At 40.2% G+C, this 18,056-nt stretch overlaps 1 protein-coding gene across 25 annotated transcripts in view; it reads left to right on the forward strand.

Moving 5' to 3' along the window:
* Nuak (Nuak family kinase 1) overlaps nucleotides 1-11,940 on the forward strand; it is a 180,587-nt gene extending 168,647 nt beyond the window's left edge. For all 25 annotated transcript variants that reach the window (XM_073961409.1, XM_073961417.1, XM_073961422.1 and 22 more), the window contains 2 exons: nucleotides 1,827-6,045; nucleotides 10,833-11,940. In XM_073961409.1, coding sequence (XP_073817510.1) covers nucleotides 1,827-6,045; nucleotides 10,833-10,887 — 4,274 coding nt within the window. In that variant the 3' untranslated portion in view covers nucleotides 10,888-11,940. The remainder of the gene's footprint in view (nucleotides 1-1,826; nucleotides 6,046-10,832) is intronic.
* Nucleotides 11,941-18,056: the final 6,116 nt, after the last annotated feature.

The following is an 18,056-nucleotide window of genomic DNA, read 5'->3' on the forward strand; positions in this document are numbered from 1 at the left end:
GGCGTGAACCTATACCGACAAAATTCTGGGTGAAGGTTTTATACCCCCAACGAAGAGTAAGTACCAAATTTCAATCAATTCGGTGTGATAATGAAGCTAAGACCTTCAAAATACCGAAAAACGGGGGGTACCGTCCTATGGGGGCTATACCAAAACATGGACCGATATAGCACATTTGCAATACCAAACATCCTAGGAGTAATAGAAACTTCTATACCAAATTACTAAGCTCAATATTCAAAATTGCTAGCTGTGTCTTGATTTCAACGGACGGATGGACAGACGGGCATGGTTATATTGACAAAGAATTTTACCCTGATCAAGAATATATATATGTATGTACTTTGTATGGTCCCCGATGAATATTTCGATGTGTTACAAACGGAATGACAAATTTAATTATACCCTCCATATTATGGTGGAGGGTATACAAATCAGGCGTGGTCGGGTCTTTAGGCCCAAAGAAGTTCCTAGATTGTAGATTAGTTCGTAAATGTCTAAACCGATACATTCGTAGAATTTGCAATTATAGCGTTTTTAAAAATATCGCATAAGGGGAGGTATCCCTCTGGAATTCAATAAAGTATGTAGCCTGTTTTCGGGGGCCTAACCGGCACATTCTCTGACAATTTCAGAAAAATAGGTTCAGTTGTTTTTGTAAAGAAAAATTAAATTGAAAATTGAAAAAAGTGGTCGTGGTAAAATTTTCTTTCCATTAGAACCTAAGTTGGGTTATGACGGCATTTGATTTTTATTCATAATGATGTGGCGTTTTTTTAAATGTGACAAAGGGAAGTACCCCACCCCTTCGAAAGTCAAGAAAATATTTTAAAAGTGGGCGTGGTTAAGTCTTTGGGTTCCAAATAAGTAAGGTCGGACTCCGACCGTCGGAGACACAACCACAATTGCCTTCCAAATTAATTTCCAACCCGATACCTTCGTAATTATTGTAAATATAGCATTTTTAAAGATATATGGTATATGGGAAGTATCCCGTCCCCACCGAAATTCAACAAAATTTGTAGCCCATTATAACCAGGGGCCATCCCTGGACATTCCCTGACAATTTCAGAAAAAATCGGTTCAGTAGTTTTTGTAGAAAAGATAAAAATGGAGAATTGAAAAAGGTGGATGTGGTCCAATTTTCTTTGCATAAAAACCTAAGTCGGGTTATGGCGAACATTTCACAAAAAATTATCCAAATCGGTCCAGCCGTTCTGATGATGTCATTAACCAACGAACGATATTTGATTTTTATTTATAAAGATATTATCTGCAAAACTTTACTTGGATATTTCCTACTCAGAGAATGGATTTCAATAGAACGACACGCCCTTTAAATACTACTACTCTAATATGTTAACGGTTTAGGTGTTCACTACCTAGATCTTCAAGCAGAGAATGGTTTGCCTAACACACTTGCTATCTCACTACCTTTAACGGATATTAATGTTGCCTCCCAATTGGACAAAACGAATGGTTCAGTGTTTCCTTGTATAAAAACGGAATCAATTTATATGCTGGACTTTTATGTCCAGATATTTCAGGAAAAATGGAAGAAAGAAGTAAGTAGGTAAGTGTAGTGCCGCTGTCTTGCTATGGATTCCAGTGTTGCTATTGGCGCATGTATACCCAATTAACGCTTAATGCCAAAGGTCCCAATTTCATGTTGGGATCATTGCCTATTTAAAAAAAGCTTCAGGTAAGTGCACTAGTTATTTTAGTAAACCTCCATTATATATTCCAAAATCTCAAAAACAATTTTTTTATTTGCGGTGAGAAATTGGAATTAACATTTCCCTCCCGTTTTCTGATCTCCATTGCAGGCAAATCAAGCCACTCCGACAAAAAGTCCAAATCTATAGATGATGGCAGTCAACTTCCCGATGAACCCTTAGATTTGGCCGATTTAGATTTGTCGCGGTTACGTTTAAGTAAAACAGATTTGGAAACTCTGTCAAGTATTGCCCCAGGATTGCCAAAATGTTTTCAGGAACAATTGCTGGCCAAATTGCCACCCACACAGGCAAGGAAATTATCACGCACCTTGAGTGTACAGGCGGGGCAAAATCCACCAACCAGAATCTATAAACGCAGTCAAAGTAGTGGTCGCACCGGATCAACTTTGCCTGTGACGAAAAATGAAGATGTCAAGGATGCGGCGGGTGGTAAGGAAAAAGTTGATAGTGCCAATGGCTTAAGGGCAGGTGAATGTGAAAACAAAGAGGAGGTGAAGACGGCAGCGGCGGAGACAAGTGCTACTACAGAATGCAGTGGCAAGGATGCCTGTCCCTTGTACAGCAGTGAGGTAAATGAGAAATATAAATACTATTCACCCTATGTGAAGAAGACCACCAAGGATATTGTGTGCAACTCGGAAATACCCTCAATGTTGGGTAGACCACCAAGTGGTAGGCTGTCGCCTTCAGCCTCAGTTGAAAGTACGGGAGCTGTGGCAAAACGTCCCTCGCAAAGGAGAATATCGCGGTTATTGCGTCCTGATTTTATGGAGCAGCCATTGGAAGAGTCCCCCGTGGAGGCAAGTGGTTTGACACCTGAGGAGAGTCCAAAAGCCATTGAAAGCAGCGAATTGGGCGCCAAATTGAAACACTCCAGGCATACGCGCAACAAAAGTTTGGACTTGTTTTCTGAAAAATCTGAAATGTCCGGCAATCAACAGGACACCTTAAAGCGGAATCGTCGCAGCTTGTCGCGACCCCGGGAATTTGATGAAAGTGAAAAATTGGCCAAACATGAATTGGCCGATAAAATATTACAGGAATTGCAGTTATTGTCCACAATGCGATCGCAGCAGGAGAGATTGGTGGTGGAGGAAGAGAGCAGTGGTGATCTCACGGAACCCACTTTGGTGGAGAACAAAGAAAAGTCGGCCGCTGCTGCTGGTGGTGGTACATCGACTTTAAAGAAAATTAAAAAAGTCAAACCCAAAGAAAAGTCCACAGAATCTTCCACGGAGGGGGATAATAAGACCACCAGCACAAGCACCACCACCACAGTTGTCAAGAAGGTGAAAAAGGTGGTGGTAAAGAAATCCACTGAAACCACCACCACAACACCAAAAACTCCATTGGGCGAAAACATTCCAGGAAGTGAAACTGTCGCTTCCAAGTCACTTATTACCGATTTATATTCCCCGAAAAATGTCTCCAAATTGAAGAGGCCCAAGTCATATCCCACAAAAGATTCAAATACCGGAGAGCAAACGGAAATGGCCATGACGCCAGGGGCCTCAACTAAATTTGGTTCCTTGGCCAATAATTCGGCAATACCAGAGACACCAACAGAAAATTCCACATCCAGTGGCCAGGAGATAAATAATATTAGCGGCACGGCAACCCTGCAAAGGGAAAGCCGTTTGTTGAGACCCAAAAGTTATCCTACCTCAAAGCTAATGGCACCCAAGGAGCTGAAGAAGCCTACAAAGGCCAGACTTGCAACCATGGATGGTGAAGATGCCAACCCAGCACCTCCCCCCACCATGTTAAAAACCAGTGCCACCACTCCCACTTCTGGTCCTCATGGCGAAAGTAACTCCATAATGCCAGACGTGAACGCTCCCAAGAAGGTTGTGAAAATTACCAAAAAATCCAAACTGTCACCACCCACAGCCGCCTCCGCCATAAGTTCGAATAGCTCCACCAGCAATACCAATTCCAGTGTGGGTGATGATTCCAAGGAATCAAGTCCTGCCGCTCCCAATGCCAAAGAAACGACTAGCAACGCCAACAACAAATTGGTGGAAAAGAAACCCAACAAGGGCCTACTCTACGCCATTGGCCAGAAATTTGAAAAGTTAAGGGCTTCCGCAACCAGCAACTCATGTGCCAATATACCCACTCAGAAGAAGGCCATCGCCACCACCAATGATAGCTCTCAGAGTGGTTCACCTGAAAAGACTAGCGGTAAATATTCCTTTGTCAAGAAAACCAAGTCCCTGGGCAGTTCGGTAACGAAAAAGACTCCAACCGGGGTGGCCACAGCAGGCGAGACAAATGCTCCCACCACCAAGGAAGCCAAAACTCCCAATGCCGAGGTGAAAGCCGATAAACGTTCACGCATTGATGCCATGATACGCAACCTGAGAGAACGTTCGGTGCCTCGATCCCAACCCTTAATACACTCCGAATCAACTTACATAAAAAGGGCCGTCAGTGTGGAAGAAATGCCCGGCACCTTTAATCGGAAATCAGTCAACAAGGTGTTGGGTCTATTTAAGCGTTACGAAAAAGATAACAGTGCAAATCGGGTGCGTACTGCTCGTTCGGCAAGCAACATACAAAGGCAAATCAATGATTCCGCCGATGCCTCACCTATTTATCAGAATGCCGATGCCATTTTGAAATTGAAAGAGAAATCCATGGAAATGCCGCAGAAGAAACCAGCGGCAGAGAAGAGCCGCAGTGGCAAGTCATTGGCTCAATGTAACTGTGGCCCTCTCAACTCTTCCACCCCCTCCGCCAATGATCTCTCCAACTGCCCTGAATGCATTGAGAATGCCAAAATTAAATCACAAAACTCCTACAGTTCCCTCGAAGCCAAAACCGGACAGGGCAACAAAGATCGGCGCAAGGGTCTTATGTTGGAATTATCCGACAAATCTTCCAAACTAACTACACCCTCAGCGGCAACAACAACAACGGCAACGGATGTTTCCAGCTCCGGACGTAGCACGAAAAAATATTCCTACATCAATGACAATGAAATTTATTCAAATCTTCCACCCTATACCAGGACGAATACACTGCACAGCTCCTCCTCTAGCAGCACGGCGGCGGCGGCCCACAATCATCATGACAACAACAATGTGGCCCCCACTACCAACAACAATAATAACAATTTACATCTGTCCTCATACAACAACAATAGTTCATCTCTACTCAGCTCAAGCCAAACCACGGGATATCGTAGTCTAACCTCCAACACAACAAGTGGTCATGAACCTTCCTCCTCGACCATAAATCAAAACAACAATCTCATGTCACCCTCATTCGATAATATTGCCAATTACTCATCGGATTCCAGAAGTTATCAAGAAGACTGTGCCTCCACTTCAACGTTCCGTTCCCCCACCGAGGAACCGGAATTGTATTTCGACAATTGGTCAGTGTGTTCGGAGGATAATTATCGCATGCATGGTGCCACCCCTTCGCCCACTGTGTCAAGGCTGTCGCGCACATCCCAGGTTTCTTCGCCAACACGGCGTGATGGTGAAAGTTCTGATCCCAATGAAAGTATTGTGGATCGCATACGGCGGCGCAGTTTCTATTGTCGCTTCAACGAAAAGAAACCCAAGAGGACGAGTAGCATTGTGGGACCCAATGCTGTGCGTGAATATTATCGTGAGCAGCAGGCAGCAGCCAAGACGCGGTCCTCCAACAAAATATATCCCGAAGAGAGGGCAAGATCACCAGACATTACCCAGGAATTCTTCCGGCCTCTTAAGCTAAGTCCCATTGGCACGGAACTAAAGCCACCAGTTTACAAATCACCCTACACCAGCAGTAGTTCACATGAATACACCCTAACCCCCGGTCGGCCACGTAAAAGTCTCAATGACATACGTGCACCCACATCACCGTCTGGCTTATCGGAACGTCGTTACGGCAGTGGTGGTAGTTCTTCATACAATACCCCCGAACATGATGTTATGCCTCACACTGCCATCCTATCGTCACGTTATAAAACCACCCTGGCAGATGATTCCGGTCATTCATTGAAGACTGGTAGTGGAATTGCCTCCACTACGGCTTACTACAACACTTATAATCCCAAAAGACGTTTCTCCTATAACACCAGCACCACCACCACATCCAGCACCAGCCACGCAAATGGCGCAAGTACCCCCTCGGCTAGCAGTAATTTGGCCTCCACCGTTGGCCATATTGATGGATATGCCACAATGGGTCGAAGGCCAATACGAGCCTATGATCATCGTACTATGTCTCTCTTAGAGCCTGGCAGTTCTAGTAGTTATCGACATGAAACGAATACACCGTTACGGGATTATACCACAAGTTTATCGAGGTGAGTAATGAAGACAAATATATTTATTTATTATTTTTTAAGAAATCTTATTTCACGCGGATTCTGGGGGAATTTTAAATGATTTTGTAAAGGTTTTCGATTTTAATACTCAAACATTAAGGAAGAAAATTATATGCGGCAATGATTCTTTAATTGATGGGTACCATGGGGTGTATACGTTTTGACAAGAGTCATACGCAGCCATGTACCACACTTAAAAGAAATATTTATTGTACAAGTAATAGAATCAGTCGACTTTCCCGACAGCTAAATGTACTCAGCCTAAGACATTACAAAAAAAAAAAAAAAAAAAAAAAAAACAATGAAAGAAGTGGTGGACCTAAATATACTGCGGTCAATTTGACGCCCAAGGTCACCTACCCGATCAACAGGACACCATGAAGAGAAATCTTCGCAGGCTGACACGGTCCCGAAATTTGATGAAAGTGAAAATTGGCCAAACATGAATTGGCTTATAAAATATTACAGGAATTGTAGTTATTATCTACGATGCGATCACAACATGGTGACATTACAGAACCCACTTCGACGGAGAACAAAAAGAAGACTGGTGGGTTGTATACGTTTTGACAATAGTCATACGCCACCGCATACCACAATTAATAGAAATATTTTTTGAACAAGTAAAAAAGGAATTAGTCGACTTTACCAACAGTTTAATATCCTCAGCCTATGCCTATACCAAAAAAATAAGAGGTGTAGTGGACCTAAATGTACTATGAACAATTTGACGCCCAATTCGGTTCCTCCAATAGAAAGGTCACCTACGAAAATGCACTTCAACTTTAAACAAAATAAAAAAGTCAAACCAAAAGAAAAGTCTACAGAATCTTTCACAGAAGGGAATAATAAGACCACCAACACAATAATCCCGGGAGGCACCAGTACCACCACTACAGTTGTCAATGAAGTGAAAAAGGTGGTGGAAAAGAAATCAACCGCAACAACACCAATAACACCTTTGGGCGAAAACATTTCAGGAAGGGAAGCAATTACTTCCAAATCACTTATTACCATTTTATATTCCCCGAAAAATGTCTCAAAATTGAAGAGGACCAAATCGTTTTTCACAAAAGATTCAAATACCGCAGATAATTCAGAGCAAACGGATACGTGTGCGACTGGAACCGCATGTAAAATGGGTTCCTCGGCTATCGTAATAACCGAGACACCAACAGAAAATCCCAGGCCTGGACAATTATTGAAAGTTTCCAGCATATATTTTTATGCGTTTATGGGTTAGGTATCACAAATCGTAGGCCTCTTGAAGGGTCTTCTATTTCATATAAGTCTTGCAGGCGTCTTATCTTCTATAGAAGACCTCTTGACGGGTCTTCTATTTTATACAAGACCTCTCATCTTCTATAGAAGACCTCTTGAGGGGTCGTCTATTCTATAGAAGTCCTCTTAAAGGGTCTACTATTCTATACAAGAAGCGTCTTCTGTTCTATAGAATACCTCTTGAAGGGTCTTCTATTCTATAGAAGACCTCTTAAAGGGTCTTCTATTCTATACAAGACATCTTAAAGGGTCTTATCTTCTATAGAAGACCTCTTGAAGTGTATTATATTCTGTAAAAGACCGCTTGAAGTGTCTTCTGTTCTATAGAAGACCTCTTGAAGGGTCTTTTATTATATAGAAGACCTCTTGAAGGGTCTTCTATTCTATATAAGTCCTCTTAAACGGTCTTCTCTTCTATAGAAGACTTCTTGAAGGGTCTTCAATTCTATATAAGATCTCTTAAAGGGTCTTCTATTCTATAGAAGACCTCTTGAAGTGTCTTCTGTTCTATAGAAGACCTCTTGAAAGGTCTTCTATGCCTTAGAAGACCTCTTGAAGTGTCTTCTATTCTATAGAAGACCTCTTAAAGGGTCTTCTATTCTGCAGAAGACGTCTTGAAGTGTCTTCTATTCTATAAAAGGGTCTTCTCTTCTATAGAAGATCTCTTGAAGGATCTTCTATTCCATAAAAGACCTCTTAAATGGTATTATCTTCTATAGAAGACCTCTTGAAGGGTCCTCTATTCTATAAAAAGCTTCTTAAAGGGTCTTCTACTCTATAGAAGACCTCTTCAAAGGTCTTTTATTCTATAGAACCTCTTATAGGGTCTTCTCTTCTAGAGAAGATCTCTTAATGGGTCTTCTAATCTAAAGAGTCTTCTCTTCTATAAAAGACCTCTTAAAGGGTATTCTATTCTATAAAAGACCTCTTAAAGGGTCTTCTATTTTATAGATGACCTCCTTAAGGGTGTTCTCTTCTATAGAAGATCTCTTGAAGGGACTTCAATTCTATAGAAGATCTCTTAAAGGGTCTTCTATTCTATAGAAGACCTCTTAAAGGGTATTCTATTCTATAGAAGACCTTTTGAAGTGTATTCTGTTCTATAGAAGACCTCTTCTATAAAAGACTTCTTGAAGTGTCTTCTGTTGTATAGAAGACCTCTTGGAGGGTCTTTTATTCTATAGAAGATCTCCTGAAGGGTCTTCTATTCTATACAAGACCTCTTGAAGGGTCTTCTATTCTATAAAAGGCCTCTTAAAGGGTCTTCTATTCTATAATAGACCTCATGAAGGGTCATCTATTCTATAATATACCTCTTGAAGGAGTCTTATATTCTATAAAATACCTCTATAGAAGACCTCTTGTAAGGTCCTCAATTCTTTAGAAACCCTCTTGAAAGGTCCTCTATTCTATAGAAGACCTCTTAAAGGATATTCTCTTCTATAAAAGATCTCTTAAAGGGTCTTCTATTCTATTGAAGACCTCTTAAAGGGTATTTTATTCTATAGAAGATCTCTTAAAGGGTCTTCTATTCTATTTAAGACCTGTTAAAGTGTCTTCTATTCTATAGAAGACCTCTTAAAGGTTCTTCTGTTCTATAGATGACCTCTTAAAAGGCCTTCTATTCTACAGAAGACTTCTTGAAGGGTCTTCTATTCTATGAAAGACCTCTTAAAGGGTCATCTATTCTATAATAGACATCTTGAAGGGTCTTCTATATAACACTTGTTAAAGTGTCTTCTATTCTATAGAAGACCTGTTAAAGTGTCTTCTATTCTATAGAAATCCTGTTAAAGTGTTTTCTGTTCTATAGAAGACCTCTTGAAGGGTCATTTATTCTATAGAAGACCTCTTGAAGGATCTTATATTCTATAGAAGACCTTTTAAAGCGTCTTCCATTCTATATAAGACCTCTTAAAGGGTCTTCTATTTTATGAAAGACCTTTATTATCTTCTATAGAAGACGTCGTAAATGGTCTTCCTTTCTATAGAAGACCTCTGGAAGGGTCTTCTTTTCTATAGAAGACTTCATGAACGATTTTGTATCCTATAGAATACCTCTTAAAGGGTCATCTATTCTATAAAAGACCTCTTAAAGGATTTCCTCTTCTATAGAAGACCTGTTGAAGTTCTTCTTTTCTCTAGTATACTTCATGATGGATTTTCTATCCTATAGAATACCTATTAAAGGGTCCTCTATTCTATAGAAGGCCTCTTAAATGGTCGGCTAATCTATAGAAAACCACTTGAAGTTTCTTCTGTGCTATGGAAGACCTATTGGAAGGTCTTCTATTCTATAGAAGACCTCTTAAAGGGTCTTCTATTCTATAGAAGATCTCTTGAAGGGTCTTTTATTATATAAAAGACCTCTTAAAGAGTCTTCAATTCTAAAAAAGACCTCTTAAAGGGTCTTCTATTCCAGAAAAGACCTCTTAAAGGGTCTTCACTTCTATAGAAGACCCCTTTGAAGGGTTTTCTGTTCTATAGAAGATCTCTTGAAAGGTATTCTATTCTATAGAAGACCTCTTGAAGGGTCTTCTATTTTATAGATGACCTCTTAAAGGGTGTTCTCTTCTATAGGAGATCCCTTGAAGGGTCTTCAAGTCTATAGAAGACCTCTTGAAGTGTCTCTTATTCTATAAAAAACTCTTAAAGGGTATTCTCTTCTATAGAAGACTTCTTGAAGGGTCTTCCCTTATACAGAAGACCTCTTGAAGGGTATCTGTTCTATAGAAGATCTATTGAAAAGTCTTATATTCTATAAAATACCTCTTGAAGTGTCTTCTATTTTATAGATGACCTCTTAAAGGGTCTTCTCTTCTATAGAAGACCTCTTGAAGGGTCTTCAATTCTATAGGAGATTTCTTGAAGGGTCTCTTTTTCTATAAAAGATCTCTTAAAGGGTCTTCTCTTCTATAGGAGACCTCTTGAACGATCTTCTATTCTATAGAAGACCTCTTGTGGTGTCTTCTTTTCTATAGAAGATCTCTTGAAAGTTATTCTATTCTATTGAAGACCTCTTGAAGTGTTTTCTGTTCTATAGAAGACCTCTTGATGGGTCTTCTATTCTATGAAAGACCTCTTGAAGAATCTTTTATTCTATAAAAGACCTCTTGAAGGGTCTTCTATTATATAGGAGACGTTTTGAAGGGTGTTCCCTTCTATAGAAGACCTCTTTCAGGGTCTTCTACTCAAAATAAGACCTCTTAAAGAATCTTCTGTTCTGTAGAAGACCTCTTGAATGACTTCTGTTCTATAGAAGTCTCATTTGCTATACCTCAATTTTATAGAACACCTCTTAAAGGATCTTCCAGTCTATGGAAGACATCTTAAATTGTCTCACGATTATAGAAGTCCTCCTAAAGGGTCTTCTTTTATCTAGAAGACCTCTTTGAGGGACATGGTTAAGGGCAAATTTTCTTTACTTGATGTATGCTTTCAACAAATTTTGTCTAAAATAAATTCTTGTTTTCCCTTCTTTGCAGATCCAATTCACGTTATCGCACCCAGTCCACCTCACGTAGTCCCACAAACATTTGATGTACCACACCACAAAATGGCTTTTGTATATTCTGTTACTATGCCCAGGAGAGGAAGCGACTAAATAATCCTAGTTCCTCATCGGCATCATCGTCGAAAGGTAGTTCGAGTAGAAGAACGGGAGGAAGTGGCGGCGGAGGCGGTGCCGCTTCATCATCATCCTGCTCAACTGGTTCTAGACATAATACTCAGCATCCTCAGCAACAGCAACACCATCAATCGCACAACAACCGTAGATTTTAAGATATTTCTCATGAGAAAACCAAAGCAAAACAACAACACAAAAAAAGAAAATAGACTTGAACTTTCCTCCCTTGGAAATCTCCCCCCACCAACCACCTGTAGGCCTCACACCCAATTAAACGAATCATTTCAACAAACCAACAACAACAGTAAAATAAAACTAAACCTAATATTACGATCGCATTCAAATGCGTTTTTTATAACAACAAAGAAAACAAATCATAAAAACAAACTAAAACTATTATTAATTAATTAGACTTAATTTAAAAAAAAAAAACTATTTCTAGTGATTTGCAATAATTATTTCTTTTGAATACCAAAACAAACAAAATAGGAAAGCAACTCTAGTCTTCCTATTTGACTACTAGTCTCGTTTTGTAGTTGTCGTGTCGTTCGTTATTATAATCATCAAAGTCATTATTATCATCGTCGTCATTGTCATTATCATTATCACGATTGTTGAAGGTACTGCCGACTAAGCAATTCCGCAATTATAGTGCCTTCAATTTGTTTAACCCATCGTCTTTCTTTTCTTTCTTACATTGTTACTTTTTTAGTTCTATTTTAGACTCACACACATATCATTACGTACATACATACAGACATACATCATTACATTAATTACTATTAGAAATTATTTTTATTTATGTAACTTTAGGTGCAAAACAAAACAACAACAACAACAAAGTAACTATGTTGACGTTAACGAAATACAAGAAAAAAACTTGAAAATTTACTTAAAAATGTATCAAGAAAAAAACATCAAATAATTATAACAACGAATAAATTAGACGTTTTTACTACATAAAATTGACAGTTCAAGTGTTTTATTTAAAAGGTTAATTAGGTGAGTATCTCAGTTTAAATTTGGGATACACATGAGCCGAACCATTACAAAGTAATGTAAGCAAGCTACCTTCTGCATAACCAGTAGGCTAAACAATAATGATTTGTTGCTTAATATTTTTGCAAGACAAAACTCCTCATGGTGGTCCAGTAAAAAGTATCAGTCGACTTTGCGGACAGAGATTATACCCTCAGCCTATGTGAATTGAAATGTTCATCTACGGACAGATGGAATGAATTTATGATCTTTTCAGAATTTTGTGGCTCTTTTTAAACTTTTGAACTTGCCGACAAAAAATATGGATTAGGATTAAAGTGTTGCGAAGGAGGTACTTAAATGAATGGACCCACATATTCCATAATGGAGGTGGATCTTATTTTGGGAGTCATATCTTTTCGATCGATATCGCTCCCATTAGGCATTTCAGTATGTTATCGTATAACTTTGTCCACGTAAAACATAATACCGCTGTAAATAGGACCACAACGAACAGCATCGGTATACATTTCCAAGGAATCTTTGAACAGACCCTTAACTTCAACATAGACACAAAGTTGAACTTTTATGGCGGAGGTACCCTAAGAATTTAAACTAAATTTGTTGCCCGTTCAAGAGATATCATGCATACCATTTTAGATACATTTTTTAAATATTGGGGGAAGTACCGGAAGTTGTGGACCGGTATTGCTCATTTTCGGTATTGCTTGCTGACGAAAGCCAAATTTTGGACCAAATCGGTTGATCAGTTCGAGTGCGCTCCAGTTACTACATATGGTGCCATAGGGTTTTTTACAACTTTCTGTTTTCTCAAGAAGTATGTACTTGCCCCTGAAAAAACTTTTACCGTCGTAATTGAGACACCGAATGCAAGTTACTTCAACAAAAATCAAAGTGATTCGAGAGCAGGTCTTAAAGTGAACTTGTCCGAAAATTTGTGTGGGAGGTACCCGGTAGATATATTAGGTATATTAGGAGGTCTGGTAGATATATTAGGATGTGTAAAGTATGGACCACTACAAACGTTATCGTGCGCACAATTTTTCCGAATGTTTTAAAACTTTTGTGGACGAGGTACCTGAAGCAGTGGACCGATATGGCTTATCTTCGAATTTAAACTAAGTTTGAACAAAATATTAGGAAGGCCAAATTTTGGACCGAATCGGCAGATCCGTTCGAGATATATCTTGCGCTCCAACCACTACACACGGTGTCATAAGGGCTTTTTTTGTACATTTCATGCTATTTTCTCAGGAAGTATGGACTTGCCCCTTATGAAACTTGTACCGTCGTATGGCGGACAGCGAATACAAGTTGCTACAAACTGAACTTTTCCGAAATTTTGTGTGGAAGGTACCCGAAGGAGTGGACCGATCGAGTCCATATTTAAACTTCATGTAAGTCTAGTAGAACTTTCACGATGTACAAAGTGTGGGCCAAATCGGTTACTCCCTTCAAGAGTTATCGTGCGCACAAATTTTCCGAACATTTTCGAACTTTTGTGGGGGAGGTCCCGGAAGGAGTGGACCGATATAACCCATCTTCGAACTTAAACTAAGTTTGGGCAAAATATTACGAAAGCCAAATTTTGGACCGAATCGATTGCTCCGTTCGATAGTTATCGTGCGCACCAGCCAGCCAGACAGACGGACGGACATGGCTAAATCAACTCCAATTTGTCTGAAACACATTTCGTCCAAACATACTTGGGGTCTAAAACCATTATTTCGATGAGGCACATTTTGCCCATATGAAAGTGTATATACCCTCGTTAGCATAAATGCTGAGGGTATAACAATTAAAAAGGTATTAGTCGGCTTTGCCGACGGAGCCTGTGTGGATTGAAATATTTTTATCAAAAAAAAAAAAAAAAAACGACAAAAATATGGATAGGATTAAAGGGGCTTTTTACCATACTAGCCTACGAAAAACATAATATCGCTGTTAACAGGGCCACTTGGAAAACCTTCGGTAACAATGTCCAAAGGATCCTCGAACAGACCCTTACCCACACAAAAATGTTGAACATTTGTGTGGGTGGTACTCCAAGGATTGGACAGATATAGCCCAAATTTGAACATAAACTATGTTTCGACAACATTTAGAAATCCAAAGTTTGGACCAAATCGATTGCTACGTCTATGTGATATCGCGCGTACCATTTTCGAACTTCTGTGGTAAAGGTACCGAAAGGAGTGTACCTAAAGGAACTACCTTAAAATTTCATATAATATTCGAATAAATATTACGATATCCAAAGTGTGGACGAACGCAGTATTCGGTTCGAGCTCTCCAGCCACTACATATGGTGCCATTGGGACTTTTTAGAACTTTCGGGCAGTTTTCTCAAGAAGTATGGACTTGCTCCTGAAAAAACTTTTACTGTCGTAATTGAGGCAGCGAATGCAGATTGCTTCAACCAAAATCAAAGTGATTCGAGAGCAGGTCTTAAAGTGAATTTAGCCAAAATTCTGTGTGGGAGGTACCCGAAGGACCTATATCTGGTGGATATATTAGGATGTGTAAAGTATGGACCAAATCGGTCACTCCCATCAAAAGTTATCGTGCGCACAACTTTTCCGAACATTTTTTTAACTTTTGTGAGGGAGGTACCTGAAGAAGTGGACCGACATGGCTTATCTTCGAACTTAAACTAAGTTTTCACAAAATATTATGAAGACCAAATTTTGGACGGAATCGGCAGGTCCGTTTGAGAGTTATCTTGCGCTCCAACCACTACACACGGTGTCATAGGGTTTTTTTTTTGTACATTTCATGATATTTTCTCAGGAAGTATGGACTTGCCCCTGATGAAACTTGTACCGTCGTATGGGGGGCAGTGAATACAAGTTCCTACAACAAAAATCAAAGCAATTAGAGAGCAGGTCCTCAACTGAACTTTTCCGAAATTTTGTGTGGGAGGTACCCGAAGGTGTGGACTGATTGAGTCCATATTGTAACCTCATCTAAGTCTGGTAGAAATTTCACGATGTGCAAAGTATGGACCAAATCGCTTACCCTCTTCAAGAGTTATCGTGGGCACAAATTTTCCGAACATTTTCGAATTTTTGTGGGGGAGGTACCGGAAGGAGTGGACCGATATAACCCATCTTCGAACTTAAACTAAGTTTGGACAAAATATTACGAAAGCCAAATTTTGGACCGAATCGGTTGATCCGTTCGAGAGTTATCGTGCGCTCGAGCCAGTCAGACAGACAGACGGACGGACATGGCTAAATCGACTCCAAATTGTCTGAAACACATTTCGTTCAAACATACTTGGGGTCTAAAACCACTATTTCGATGAGGCACATTTTGCCCGTATGAAAGTATACATGCCCTCGTTAGCATAAATGCTGAGGGTATAAAAATCAAAAAGCCTATTGTTTTCTGAGGGATGAGGCGGATAGTGGTTTGAGTGCAGAAGAGTTTGCAAGCATATGAACTTTTTTAATTGAGGAACAAACTCTAGAAACAAAAAAACTCTAGAAATCGGTCGCACCTTGAAAAATAAAGATATTGATATCCCATCCCAATATATTGGTATTTGCAAAGCAGCCTACCCTAAGCCCGAGCCGTACGAAGTTATGTATTTGGATCATAAAAGTTTTAAAATTAAATTGTTTAAAACTACGGAAAAATGTAGAAAAGGCGATGCTAATGTAACGGTTTTAAAAACACGCGTGCTTGGTTTTAAATGCAAGCCAAATGGGGATACATTTTTTAAACTCAACTTTTCGGATCCGTGGAAGACTTAACCTCAAAAATTTAATAATGCAATAACTGCATTGGAGTTGTCGAACCTTATCGTAATTACACAGAACTTAGTACTTAGGTGGCCCATTACAGAACATTTGTTCTATAAGCCGAACTAAGAAAAGATATCCAATTATCTCTGTTTACTGCTTCGCTTTCTGGAATACCGCGCCTTTTCGTCTCTTCATACACTTATTTGCTCCATCTAAGCTTAGGCCTGCCAATTCTGCGCGCACCGCCATGTGGCATGCATTCATACGCCTTTTTAGCGGGTTCATCATCGCTCATTCTTATGATATGGCCTAGCCAACGCAGTCGTTGCATCTCAAAACGTTTATCTATACGGATGTCGTTGTATAGCAGATACAGCTCGTGGTTCATACGACGTCGATATTCACCATCAACGCAGATTGGTCCATAGATCTTTCGAAGAATTTTTCTCTCAAACACACTGCCTTGTCTGCTTGCGCAAGTACACAGTCTTCGGAACCATACATCAGCACGGGTAGTATCAGTGTTTTGTAAAGCGTTGTTTTTTGTTTGACGAGATGTGGCTTTATTCCTAAACTGCTTACTCAGACCGAAGTAGCATCTGTTGGCCAACACTATTCTTCTTCGTATTTCACAACTGATGTTGTTGGTTGTGTTTACTGCGGTACCGAGGTAGACGAAGTCCTTTACTACCTTAAAATGATAGGAGCCAACGTCAACAGTTGGCCCGATCTCTATGGACGCATTGCGCGTCGACACTATCAACTTGGTCTTCTCGCCGTTTACCCGCCAGACCCCCTTTAGCAGATTCCCTTTCCTTTCCACCTTCTTTTGACCTTCGCGTCTCGTATGACCTTCTTCCGCAAGGATGTCTCCTTGTCTGAAACCTCTTTTGGTAATAAACTCTTCGGAGAGGTTCTTTCCTATTTTAACCGAGGACCGAGTATCCGTTTATGTCATTCTACAAAGCCGAATGAGCTTTGCAGGAATACCAAAATCAGACATGGCTTGCAACACTTTTGAACCTATAGTGTTGTCGAAGGCTGTTTTATAACCGACGAAAAGATGGGAGGTGTCGATCTGCATTTCTAGGGTCTTTTCTGGGATATGTCTCAAGGTAAATATCTGGCCAATGGTGGATTTGCCCGGTCTAAAGCCGCACTTTCGCAATTTCTTTGACCATAGGCTTTAGTATCTCACACAATATGCCGGATACTATCTTATATGCAATAGGGAGCAGACATATGCCCCTGTAATTGGAGCACATAGTCTTATCTCCCTTCTTGTGGATTAGACATAGGATGCTCACGTTCCAATCGTCGGGTACGCGTTCTTCCTACCAGAAGGTGCAAATTTGCAGATGCATACACCTTTTCACAGTGTCTCCTCTGGTTTTGAACAGCTCATCCTGGCTGGGCGGTATACACCATCAATACCATTGGATCCGTGGTATCTTCGCCGTCATCGCTACTATAGAATTCCAACAGTTTGGAAAAATGTTCATTCCATAACCTGAACACACTATTTGTATCAGTTAACAGATTACCTTGCTGGTCTCTACAGGAGGATGTGCCTATACCAAAGCCATCAGTTTGATGTTTTACTCTTTGGTAGAACTTTCGGACTTCATTCTGGCTCCAGTACATCTCGATTTTTTCACACTCCTGCCTTTCCATTCTCTCTATTTCCTGCTACTGATTGTAGAATAGCCCTATATGCCGCATTTTCTCTTCGGTAGCAGCACGACACTCCTGGTCATACCATGAATTCCTTGGTCTCTGATATCCAAGTATGGATTTTGCGGCTGTTTGCATGGGGTGGGCAATATTTTGCATTGTGCTGATATGTTATCGGGACGAGGAGTGCTTTCATTAAGCAATTGGGCAAGTTGAGTGGAATATGCTGTGGCAATCTGATGTTTTTGCAGCTTACCGATGTCCAACTTCCGTGTTGTATCTGTTCGTGCTTTATTTGCAACGTTTAGACGGGTACGTACCTTTGCTGCCACAAGGTAGTGGTCCGAATCTACATATGTTTGCTCCTCGGAACGATCGTACATCCAACACGCTCGATGAATGTCTTCCATCTATCACAACGTGATCAATTTGATTTATTGTTCTTTGATCTGGAGACAGCCAGGTGCCCTTATGAATATCGAGATGCTTAAATCTGCTTCTTAAAATGTTTGCGGGGTTCGTCAACTTTAGAGGGGTTTGTTTTTCTTTTCTTTCGTTTTTCATAGTAGGCTGCATTTTCTAGTGGAGGGTTAACAACCCGACGCCCAAACCCAAGTTTTTAACGTTCTTATGGGGGAACGCGCGGCACATGTTAGCTC

Source organism: Musca autumnalis, unplaced genomic scaffold (assembly GCF_047663935.1).
Source record: "Musca autumnalis isolate F117 unplaced genomic scaffold, ASM4766393v1 scaffold_1, whole genome shotgun sequence".
In the NCBI taxonomy this organism is placed as follows: domain Eukaryota; kingdom Metazoa; phylum Arthropoda; class Insecta; order Diptera; family Muscidae; genus Musca; species Musca autumnalis.